The 11,401-nt window shown below is 46.7% G+C and overlaps 2 protein-coding genes and 1 pseudogene across 2 annotated transcripts; 1 reads left to right on the top strand and 2 right to left on the bottom strand.

Annotated features, from left to right (window-relative positions):
- Positions 1–244: 244 nt before the first annotated feature.
- On the bottom strand, positions 245–2,075 carry LOC139781287 (uncharacterized). The gene is made up of 2 exons (XM_071720136.1): positions 962–2,075; positions 245–863 (listed from the first exon to the last, which is right to left on the bottom strand). Exons 1-2 carry the CDS (start codon positions 1,090–1,092, stop codon positions 305–307), a joined length of 690 nt encoding a protein of 229 aa, XP_071576237.1. The 5' UTR covers positions 1,093–2,075; the 3' UTR covers positions 245–304.
- LOC139781276 (uncharacterized) lies at positions 1,421–3,393 on the bottom strand. Its single transcript, XM_071720126.1, has 3 exons — positions 3,314–3,393; positions 2,170–3,229; positions 1,421–1,480 (listed from the first exon to the last, which is right to left on the bottom strand). Exons 1-3 carry the CDS (start codon positions 3,391–3,393, stop codon positions 1,421–1,423), a joined length of 1,200 nt encoding a protein of 399 aa, XP_071576227.1.
- A 6,700-nt stretch (positions 3,394–10,093) lies between these two features.
- On the top strand, positions 10,094–10,648 carry LOC139781275 (sentrin-specific protease 1 pseudogene; annotated as a pseudogene).
- Positions 10,649–11,401: the final 753 nt, after the last annotated feature.

Here is an 11,401-nt window from a genome sequence, read left to right as displayed (position 1 = left end):
CGTCATCGGGACGATAATTGACTCGATAACGCGTCGAACCTGTCGGAACATGTTCGTCGTAAACAACATTTTTCTAGAAAAAGGGGGTGTTATCGCGTAGACTAAACAATTTCACGTTATTTTTTTACGACGCAGTACGCGAGACAAAGGAAGAAATGACGGATCGACGATGATCGACCGCATCAAAGCGATGATAAAAATTAAGGTAGGGATGGACATGCATGCAAAGAAATTACATCGTTCATTTAGGTGTAAAAAAGCCTGTTTATTTAACTCTTCTTTTTTACACAATATATCTTACATACTAAAAAACTAAAGCTGCGAGCTCACAATCGATGAGCTGATTCGTATTGAACGCATCGCTAGCGTATATTACATTCGACGCTTCCTTGGGATCCGTCACGGTGGACGCGATATCGGAGAACTGCGCAAACTTTGCATCGACCGTCGCAAGTATTCTGACCAAACGATCGAATCTCGCCTCGATGCACCGATCGAGATCGAACATACGACGCAACGTCGATTCGGTCATCATCAAGCGTACGTTTGCAGATTCAAGACGTATGAGTTTGACGTTATTAACCGACGTACAAACTCTCACCGTTAGCGGTCCAACATTTATAAAACTATGGACATCTTTGTAGTCGTTGCGAAAGAAATTCTGAATGTTTCGCCGTTGCTCGTAGAGTGCCTTCCACGTTTCGAGAGACAACAGCAGTTCCTTTCCTCGATGATCTCCAACTGCGATCTCCACGTAGCTCGGTGGGCCCACGTTGATACCAATTTCGAGGAATTTATATCCCGTAGCTGTCAGCGCGTATCGTCTGCCGAGTATACGTACCGCGCGACGGTCCCGCGAAATGCTGTATAAAAGAAATGAAATTAGTTTATTTTCATAAGTAATACAATTTGCAAAGATATAAAAACTGGGAGGCTCTATTTTTTCTTAAAAGAAACTTACCTATTACATCTGGCCTCATACGTTTGAGTTTCAACGTCGTGAATCGGCACGTAATAATTCACGGCATTCGCGCGTTTTGCACCGTTGTTGCTGTTGCTGCTGCTGCTGCTGCATCTTTCAAAGGAGAACATTTTTCCTCTCGGCTCTCTGAGAAGTTGACCGTCAGTACAAGCGATCGCGACAAGACTGATCGTGTAAAATTAAGCTAGTATACGCAACAATTCCAAAAGTAATGATGTGGTGGGGGAAAGGGAGAGGGGGAATTAATGTTTATATATAGAACTGCGCAGTGGATTTTTTTTTATTAGGAGAGGGGGAAGTAAAGCCTACTCTAACGGTGATGATGAGGGAGGGGGAGTAAGAAATAAAAACATTATAAAAAGTTATATATAATTTATTTTAAAAAAAAGATCGCAAGTTCTTATGGCGTCGCGCGCGACCACCAGTTAAATAGTTTTATTACATTTTGTAACGCGCAATTCTTTTCATGTTTTCCGCATCGCATAGTATTGGTGTCATCTAGTTTATTCAAAGATTCGATATCTTCGTAATGCGCATCCAGAGTCTCGACGATTAGGTTTTTTCGCGCATAATTCTCCAGCAGATCCACCAGCCATTCTCGTTTCTGACATCCCTTGACGTACACGAGAGTCGGCATCTCGTCGTCGTCGTCATCGTCTTCTTTCTCATCATCGTCTTCTTCTTCTACACCAAGCACGGCCGATGTAATCAGGCGTTTCACCATGCTGTACGGCACGTTTCCGTCTTCCCATCGTAATCCATGGTGATTGCAAATCAACCAGGTAGCGCACGATTTATCGGATTTTGTGAGGAGATTCCACGGCATGGGGTAATTAAAGATGTGATGCGACAGAACGCAGCCTTTTCTCAGCACCGCCACCTCCTTCACGACAAATTTCATCCCGACGAGGAATCCTTGCAGGTCCACGAATGTTGGTACGGACATGACGAGATTTCTTTATCTCTCTCTCGTCAATGCGTCAATCGAGAGGAATGACGCGCAACTCTGCAAACCGTCTCGCGACACTCTGATTTATACTTCCCCCTCCCTTACCCCTCTCAATAATTGTATCGAAGACTGATGGAAAGAGAGAGAGAGAGAGAGGAGAGAGAGAGAGAGAGAGAGAGGAGAGAGAGAGAGAGAGAGAGGAGAGAGAGAGAGAGAGAGAGAGAGAGAAAATATTCACGTCGACGTTGCGGCGAACGCTCAGGACTATTTTGCGCACCACGTTCGTCAACGGGTTGTACTCAATCACGCGGTCGTGTATGATGAGACAGTAAGCGGAGGTATTCGGCGGTACGTTCTCCATGCAATCGAATTCTATTCTGACATCCACGGTGGCGTTTTTGACGGATTCGTTTTGGCGAGAGCAATCGATGATCACAAACGGGCCGTTACGTAGAAAAGTCGTAACGGTGAGACTCGGCTCGAGATATTCGTATCCGTAGTAGCCCTTGCAGAAACGCGCGTACATATCGTACAGAATCGCCCATCTGTGTTTACCAAAATCCAAATTCAAGTCGTCGTACGGATAAACTTCTGAGTTTAGATAGAGTTTTACGTTGGTCAAGTTGCAATCGTCGAATCGACTTGTGTCGGCGGACATGACGTTCTTCCGACCCGTCTGCAGAGCGAAGACGACGTATCGCGGTTTCTCGAGCTGAGTCGCGGTCTTAATGGCCCACGAGTGCTTGGTCGTGTTCTGCAACAGGGGATACTCGTACAGATCCCACGAACGGAAACCCATACTTAGATATCGTCCGTTTTCCAAGGTGCGCAACATCGACAGCTTGTTGATCTCGTTCAATACCACGTGAGGCATTCGCCATTGTATCTTATGTATTTTGATGGTGGGCTCCAACGCGAGACTTCCCACCAGGGAATTGTTGTCGTTGCGCGATCGTATCAAGATCAATTCGTGACGAGCATTGATCACCACGCGTTTGTAATCCTCACAAAATCCCAGTAACGTGTTGAGCGGTACGCAGAAATTGAAATATCCATTCGGGTTATTCTGTGGCTCCCAGCCAGCGTTTCTCAGGATCACGCTTCTGTCGGACGATACCGTAACGTAGTTCTTGAGCGTGCTGGTTATTCCTACGTTTCTGCAGCGATCAATCTCCACGCCGTCGAGCTCGTATCGAATCTCGTCGAACATGAACGCAACGCAATTAGTCCCCAGTACCACGTTATCGACTTGGCCGGCTGCTCTGGTCACCGCCAATGTTCCTTCGACGTAGAGAAAACTTTCGCACGGCAACGTATACAGATCCTGCTGTTGTATGGGTATTCGTATCTCGTCGCTATAGTCGAACGTTGTGTTGGCGTACGGGTTGTACGTGTGAGTCTCGATCTTGACGATGCGATCGTCGAAGACCGGCTCGCCTCCGATGTTGAGAATTTCAGTCATCGTTCAGATGTTTCGCACCGCGAATCCCAGAGATTGTAAAAATTTAACGTTCAACGCGTTGAGCTTCTTTCTCGTCGCTTGTTTAACACCGCCGAATGTCGACTTGACGATATCGTCGATCGGCGCAACCGTAAAGATATTATTGTTGTTATCTGTCGCGTGCTCCGAGTCGTTCAACACTAGCATCTCATATGTCGCGCGCACACTCACGCTCACGCACACGGCTACCGCGTTATCGCTCTCGCCGTCGTACGTGCAATCTGACGGTGATCTCTTCTCCGCGAAAATCGAGCAATCGTCCGTCTTGATCAGCGACGCGTATCGTTAGATCAGTAACGCTCCGCGCGATGATCGGCAGGTAAATGATCTGCGCCGGCGTTTCCGATATCTTATATCCCGGTGGTACGCTCGGTGAAAACTCGTGTATCGAATGAACGCGTTTGCCGTTGCTGTACGCACCCGCGGTCACGTTACACTCCACGCGGATAATGTTTACGTTGATAATATTAATCGGTGCGTCCGATTCATGCCACTGTCCCGGCTGCAATACACGCGTCGACGAGAATCCCAGTAGCGATCCGACGTTGTTCGGTTTGTTAAAGTTCACTCTGAAAGCGCACTTGATCTCGCTTTTCATCGTATTGTAATTTGCGCGAAGCACTATCGGGTACTCCGCGACCTCGTCTTCGTAGCCGTTCGCGCGAACGGTCTCCTCTCGCGCGATATTCGCGACCGACATACGATCGTCGTCGTCGTTGGAACGAACCACGCGTCGCGGACGTTTCCGTGAAATTTCACGTTTCAAAAACTCGTGTATGGCCCGTATCTCGTACGATCCCTCGGGAATCGTAATTTCCGTGTCATCCTCGTCGAAATAAAATTTATTATTCAAAGAATTCACGTTCGGAATCGTATGATAAGTCTCAAAACACGTTAGACCGAGCTCGTAGTCACCGTCGCTCAGATCCACGGCGGGAAAATAGTGCTCCGCGAGGATGCTGCTCTTCCCGGTCAGCGTGAACGTTATAGACATGTCGACGGGAGCTGTTCAACGAACACTGAGTCTCCGCAAGGCGCGTCGTCAGGTTTTAAATTAGCGTCGATCGTCGTCGATCGTCCGGAGAAATTGCAAGCACAATTGTCCACAGATGCTCTGATCGTATCGCTGATAAGACGTGTGATTGTACTCGATCTTCGTCACGCTCTGTCCGAAATATCGCACCAGTTCTTTCGGTGGCCGAAGATTGCCGAAACTGTCGAAATATACGACTCGATCTCCCCTCTTGGCGTACGCTACCCAATGGGTGCCGGGGCCAGCTGCATCGTCCAAATTCACGATACCGCTCTCGTTTCGACGTACGCCATCGACGATCGGTAACGAATCACGCATGAAAACACCTCTGAAGAACGGTACGCGCATTCGCCTTGCCAGTCGACTCAATTGTACGTTAGTCGTAATACCCGTGGGCATATTTAACGTCTTTTTTTTTCTTTCTAATCTTCAACGCTACTCCTCGCCCGCGTTTGTGCGGGCCGAGATACAGTCCTTGTCCATATTTGTATGGAGCGAGATAAAGTCCGCGACCTTCCATGGCGCGATTGTGACGTTGCGTCTCTTCCAGCTGACGCCGCGCGGCTTTGCTAGCGTTCATCGCCGTAGTAATTCCGGCCGCTCCGCCGGCCAGAGAACCGAGAACTCCCAACAACGGTAGAATCGGCAATACGCCACCTCGTTTCGCTGTCGGAAGTATCCGTTTCTTCGTCGACCTTTTCCTCGTTCGTGTTTTTCGTGTTTTCAAACCCATTCCGAGCTTCATCTTAGCTTTCATAGCCGCCCAGACGGCTGTAGCGGCAGCCCTCTCTCCGAGAGTCGAATCTCTCGCGATGACGCGTCCCAGCGCTCTCTCGGCGAGTATCTTGTCAGCCGCGTGTCTCTCGGTGAGCTCTTTGCTACGCGAATAGTCTATGTCGTGCTCGCGACACGCCGCGTCCAATGGATTTACACCCGGATCACCTCTAGCCAATCGTTCTTGCAAACGAGTACCCGGACCGCAAAACTGGTAGCCGGGAATGTGCAATTCGAACGGAAGTGCACCAATCGCGCGATTAAACAGACCTCCACCTGTTTTTTTTGTTTTCATTGACATTCGCCGCATTCGGCGCTAAAATCGCGAATGTTCAAAGGTCTCGACAGCAGGACGAACATCTGTGCGACTGAGCGATTCGCGGTGCCGCGCATCTATAAATAGACGTTCAAACGAGAAAGTTCGATTCAGTCGTACAAAGTGTGAGGGAAAAAAATGAGATTTGTGCGACAACCGTGGGCGATTCGCGTGACGAATTGCGACGACAGATCACGACCGATGGAGGGCAACGCGGAGAAGCGCAGACACGGTACGATGCTGCCGACTACTATACGCGCGATCATTTGCGGTCCCTCGAATTGCGGTAAAACCAACGTTCTGATAAGTTTGCTGGAAAGTCCGCACGGTGTACGTTTCGAGAATGTGTACGTGTACTCGAAATCGCTGCGACAACCGAAATACCGATATCTGGAGAATTTATTGACATCGATCGACGAAATCGGCTACTACACCTTCTCCAATAACAGTGACGTCATTCCACCGAGCGACGCGTGCCCAAACTCGATATTCGTCTTCGACGACGTGGCGTGCGATAAGCAAGACACTGTGAGAGAGTATTTCTCAATGGGCAGGCACTCGAGCGTCGACTGCTTTTATCTCTGTCAGACGTACGCGAGAATACCTAAACATCTGATACGCGACAACGCGAATCTGCTGATCCTATTCAAACAGGATGGTACTAATTTGAAACACGTGTACAACGATCACGTAAATACCGACATGTCGTACGATGAATTTTGCTCGTTGTGCCACGATTGTTGGCAATGCAAGTACGGATTCGTAGTGATAGATAAGGACAGCGCGCTTTCGGACGGCCGATACAGAAAAGGGTTTAACGTGTTCGCGATACCGCAAAAGCGGTCAGTCGTCGCCGATACGTCGTCGAAGGTGAAACGTTAGCGTTACAGAGAGAGAGATCGACGCTCTGCTTTTGTTCTTTTCCCCCGCGATGGCTGCGATCGACGGGAGCGAGACGATTCGCGAACGCGAGAAGATCGTGAAAGATATTGCGAAAACGAGTAATTCGATTCGTAAAAAACTTCGCGCTTTGAAGACCGGTAAGATCGAGAAGGACATTGAGTTGGACACGCACTTTAAACCTCTCATCGGGCCGCTGAAAAAGATCGTCGACAACTCGAGCTTGACCGCGGTGAAGAAGGAGAAGCCGGAAAGCGTCGCTGGTGAGGAGGAGGAGGATGCTACACCGAAGATAAAGAGGGAACGATTAGACTCCTGGTCGGATCTCTCATCGTCGACACCGCGTAAATCTAATCAATCGAAACGCTCGATAGTACTACCGATAACCTCTACACCGATAACCTCTACACCGACGCGAACCGTGCAACGTACAAGTCCCGAATTTCTCGAAAACGAGGATGTTTTCGAAACCACGGACGACTCGATCGGGACGACCGTTCAAAAGCAGTTGCAAACGTCGAAGGGTCGAGAATTGTTTATAGAAACGTTGGAAGATCACTTGGGTCCACTGAGCCGAGTGTATATCTCGTCTGTTTTGGGCGCCGATCCAACGATAGACAACGTGTATGGCGTTTATCTCGGCAAGAATGAATTGATGCTCGGTAATAAACTTTTTGACGTGGACGCCGCGGATAACATTTATATCGGCGGCGTACGATACGCCGGTACACCCGGTATTTACGAGTTGATCTTCAAGACAATACCCGATGATAAACTCTACACGGAGGCCGATAGGGAAAAGTACAGAAGCATACTGTTGGCGACGAGTGCTCATAAATACAAGCACGATCCTCGCGAGCGAGGTAAAGGGTAACAGGGATACAAGTATCTATTTGTAATCTCACCGTTGATATCGACCGAATCCAAGACGAAAAAATCCGGAAAGGGCGTATTCGCGCCTCGCGCGATGACGCTAACCGACAATAAGATCGACTACGTGCACTGGGACGACCCCAACGAGCTGGTGGATCGTCTGCGATTGCTCGACGCATCGCGTCAAGCTGGCAACAATGCCCACGACAACGAGATCACGTCGATCATCGAGGAACTTCGCGAGGCTGGGCTTATTATAAATTAAACGGCGCGACAGCGATCCGTTCAATCGGTGTTGAAATGCCAATCAATAAATTTGGATTGTTCGAGCGGAGCGAAGACGCGACGAATGCCAATTCGTACCATCGGTGGAGCGGATTAGTGAGAAATTTCGTGCGCGACAACGCTCTGTGTCGCATCGCCACGGACTTTGACGCAAGGTCGTGCAAGATTCGTCGCGTAGCGCAACCTGAGGACTGACGGTGACGCTGTTAACAAACTATACGTGGATCAGTGCGTTAAAAGTTTGCGAGATCAACGGAAAGAGTCAGACGAGAAGCTTACCGCGTTCGAGAAGGACGTGCGAGCGTTACAGACTGCGGTAAACACGCTTCGGCGTGCGAATATCGTTAGATTGGAAACGACTCGCGAACGACGATGAGTGACAAGAAACGGTTCAGCAGAAACGACTATCGAACGGCGACGAGTGAAGAGAGGCAACGGTTAATTAACGACGGCGACGAACAGCAACGAACGACTCGAGAACGGTTGTCGGACGGCTGTCTTACGGTTCAAGAACGGTTGTCGGACGGTTCAAGAACGGTTCAAAAACAGCTCAGAAACGATTACGAGCGGTTTAGAAACAGGTGCGAACTACGCGGTGACAGGAAAGGCTACAAACGGCTAAAGAACGTCGACGACGACGACGACGACGATGAATGATAAACAACGGTTAACTGACGACGACGAACGACAACGAACGATTCAGGAACGGTTGTCGGACGGCCGTCAAACGGTTCAGGAACGGCTCGAAATCGTATCTGAGCGGTTCAGACACAGCGACGAACGACGCAGGAACATAAACAGAAACGGCTACGTACAGTTAAAGAACGACGAAGAACAACCAACGAAACGTTAACCGAACATGAGACCGTTAAATCGACCGATGTGGATAAAAATATCGAAAAGCGACGGCTGGTGGACGAATTGCACGCACCGGCGAGAAGAAATTTTCCCCGCAGACACGTCATAGTGCGAGGATACGACGATCTGTGGCAGGCTGATATCGTCGAGATGCGTCCGTACTCGCGTTTCAACGGAGGCCACCACTACATACTCACCGTCATCGATGTGTTGAGCAAGTACGCGTGGGCCGTGCCGCTCAAGGGTAAAGGCGGCAGCGAGACAGCTGACGCTATCGCTGAGATAATTCGAGATAGCGGAGGTGCCCTAGTAATCTACAAACCGACATGGGGAAGGAATTTTACAACACCGACGTGCAACGTCTCGTGAGAAACACGGCATCAATCATGATTCCACGTATTCGGTGATGAAGGCATCGGTCGTCGAGCGATTCAATCGCACGTTAAAACAATATGTGGAAGATGTTTACGCTCAATGGAAATTACAAGTGGGTCGACGCCTTGCCGCGACTCGTGTCGGATTACAACGCGCGCAAGCATCGAACGATCGGCATGCGACCCGTCGACGTTACCCCGCGATCGCCGAAAGACTCTTGGCTACGGTGTACAGCGCGATAAAGATCGCGGGCCCGGCAAAGTTCAAAACGGGCGACTCGGTACGCGTCAGCAAATACAAGACGATTTTCGAGAAGGGTTACACGCCGAATTGGACCACCGAGGTGTTTAAGATCGTTAAAGTGCAGCATACCAATCCCGTAACCTATCTACTCGAGGACTATCGTGGAAAATCCGTCGCTGGAGCGTTCTACGAGTATGAGTTGCATCGCGCGACGTATCCTGACGTGTATCTCGTGGAGAAAGTATGCGCAGAAAGGGCGACGAGGTTTACGTGAAATGGCTGGGGATTCGATGGATCGCACAACTCTTGGATACACAAGAATAATGTATTTAATTCGTACAGATTGTATTTTTTTAAACATATGAAAAAATAAACTATGTAAAAAATATTAAATACAAAATATCCAATATATAAAAAATATGTAACGACGTATGCAACATATAAAATGTTTGAAATACATATAAAATGTTTGAAATACATATACGATATCTTTATTAATATCCTTCTAATATAATACGTTATCTACTATTGCGGGTTTCGTGTTCATCGTGGCGCTATAAACAAATATTTTTCTGAAGAAGGGGGCTGTTATTGCGTATACGTATCTATTTCACACTATTTTTTTACGACGCAGTACGCGAGACAAAGGAAGAAATGCAAAACAAATAAAAAATGATCTTTCAAGATTCAGTTGGAGCGAGAGAGAGAGAGCAAAGGGTATATAACGAGGGATGCATCAAGCTACAGTAGTATGATTTGAGAGCTTAAACACCTCGGTGATACATCTGTGCATTGATTGAGACATTTAAAATCTGTGTGCAGCGATCGAAACAGTTAAAATCTGTGCGGAGCGATCGAAACAGTTAACAATCTATGGTGCAGCGATTCATCTGTGCAACAGTTCATCTGGTAAATTTGCAAATTATTATTTAAAATTATTGGAATGTGTTGTGGTATAATTTTTTGACATATTTTTTGTCAAAGGTTTTTGACAAAATCGCAGTATGGAGATGGTGGTGGAAGGCTTCGGTCTGAAGCTCACGCAAAAGGATCTTCACACGCTGGTCGATTTAAATGGCTCAACGACGAAGGTGATTAACTTTTATATGAATCTGCTGATCGCCAGAGGTACATCTTCGAACAAATATCCGAAAGTACATGCGATGAACACGTTCTTTTACCCAAAACTTCTGTCGAGCGGTCACTCGTCTCTGAAGCGATGGACCAAGAAGGTGGACATCTTTGCGCAGGATCTCATTATTATCCCAATACATTTGAACGTGCACTGGTGTATGTCAATAGTAGATTTCCGCGATAAAACAATTGTTTATTACGACAGTATGGGCAGTGATAATCCGAAATGTCTGGCTGCGCTAAAACTATATTTACAAGATGAGAGTCTTGACAAAAAGAAACAACCTTATGATATGAGTGATTGGACATTTTATTCCGCCAAGAATATTCCGCAACAGACGAACGGCAGCGATTGTGGTGTATTCTCTTGCATGTTCGCCGAATACTATCTGTGCAAGCAGGAAGATAACGTTCACGCACGATGACATGCCGTACTTTAGGAACAAATGTTTAGGGAAGTAATAAATGGAAATATTATATAAAAAATTTTTTATTGAATAAATGTTTTTAATATAAAATATAAAAAAAATATATGTGATTAATATTGTATAAAATTTTTTTTATTGAATAAATGTTTTATACTATAAAAATTAAAATATACTACGTGATTATATTCCTTCCATTATACCATACGTAATACATATATACATACATACAACATTCATACTATTACATTACATTACCTTACATTACATTACTTACATTACATTACATTACCATATTACGTTACATACATATGTTGTGTTTTATAACATACGTACATTACATACATATATTCATATGTATCTACGTACATAATTTTATTACATATATTGCATACATTACATACAATACCTCCCTCATATTATACCTACATATATCATACAGAACATGAATCCTTCAGTTTCCTTATATAAAAAAGTATGCGATATATGTCCCCAAGGCAACGTATCTGTCGACTCCGCACATTATATCGCTTTAATCGTCCGTAAGGACTCAGAGCGTTTTCGTCTCACTGATAGTGTACACTTCGTGCATTCTTCGATCGTATGCACGACTGCGGTTCGGTCCATTTCGATTTCTCATCGTTCAGTACACCGCGTGTCGTCGTCGAACGTAATGGTGCGCGCGATAACGTTGCTTTTGACACCTTTCCTTTTTTACAGTCCTTTTTTTGCCATCGACTCGCAAGGCATACA

This window comes from Temnothorax nylanderi, unplaced genomic scaffold (assembly GCF_030848795.1).
Source record: "Temnothorax nylanderi isolate EJ_2023f unplaced genomic scaffold, tnyl_v1.0 TNYL_tig0326_pilon, whole genome shotgun sequence".
Taxonomy (NCBI): domain Eukaryota; kingdom Metazoa; phylum Arthropoda; class Insecta; order Hymenoptera; family Formicidae; genus Temnothorax; species Temnothorax nylanderi.
Note: the sequence above shows the minus strand (reverse complement) of the source record. Positions and strands in the feature narration are given on the sequence as shown.

Excerpts from the sequence above, each read along its gene's own strand:
- LOC139781287 (XM_071720136.1), bottom strand. The coding sequence starts at position 1,092 with ATGTTCTCCTTTGAAAGATGCAGCAGCAGCAGCAGCAACAGCAACAAC. Across the intron at positions 864-961 it reads TATGAGGCCAGATGTAATAG|CATTTCGCGGGACCGTCGCG; the intron begins GTAAGTTTCTTT and ends TCTTTTATACAG.
- LOC139781276 (XM_071720126.1), bottom strand. The coding sequence starts at position 3,393 with ATGACTGAAATTCTCAACATCGGAGGCGAGCCGGTCTTCGACGATCGC. Across the intron at positions 3,230-3,313 it reads GAGACTCACACGTACAACCC|TTTTCTCTACGTCGAAGGAA; the intron begins GTACGCCAACAC and ends GCCGTGCGAAAG. Across the intron at positions 1,481-2,169 it reads GCGTTCGCCGCAACGTCGAC|ATGACACCAATACTATGCGA; the intron begins GTGAATATTTTC and ends TGAATAAACTAG.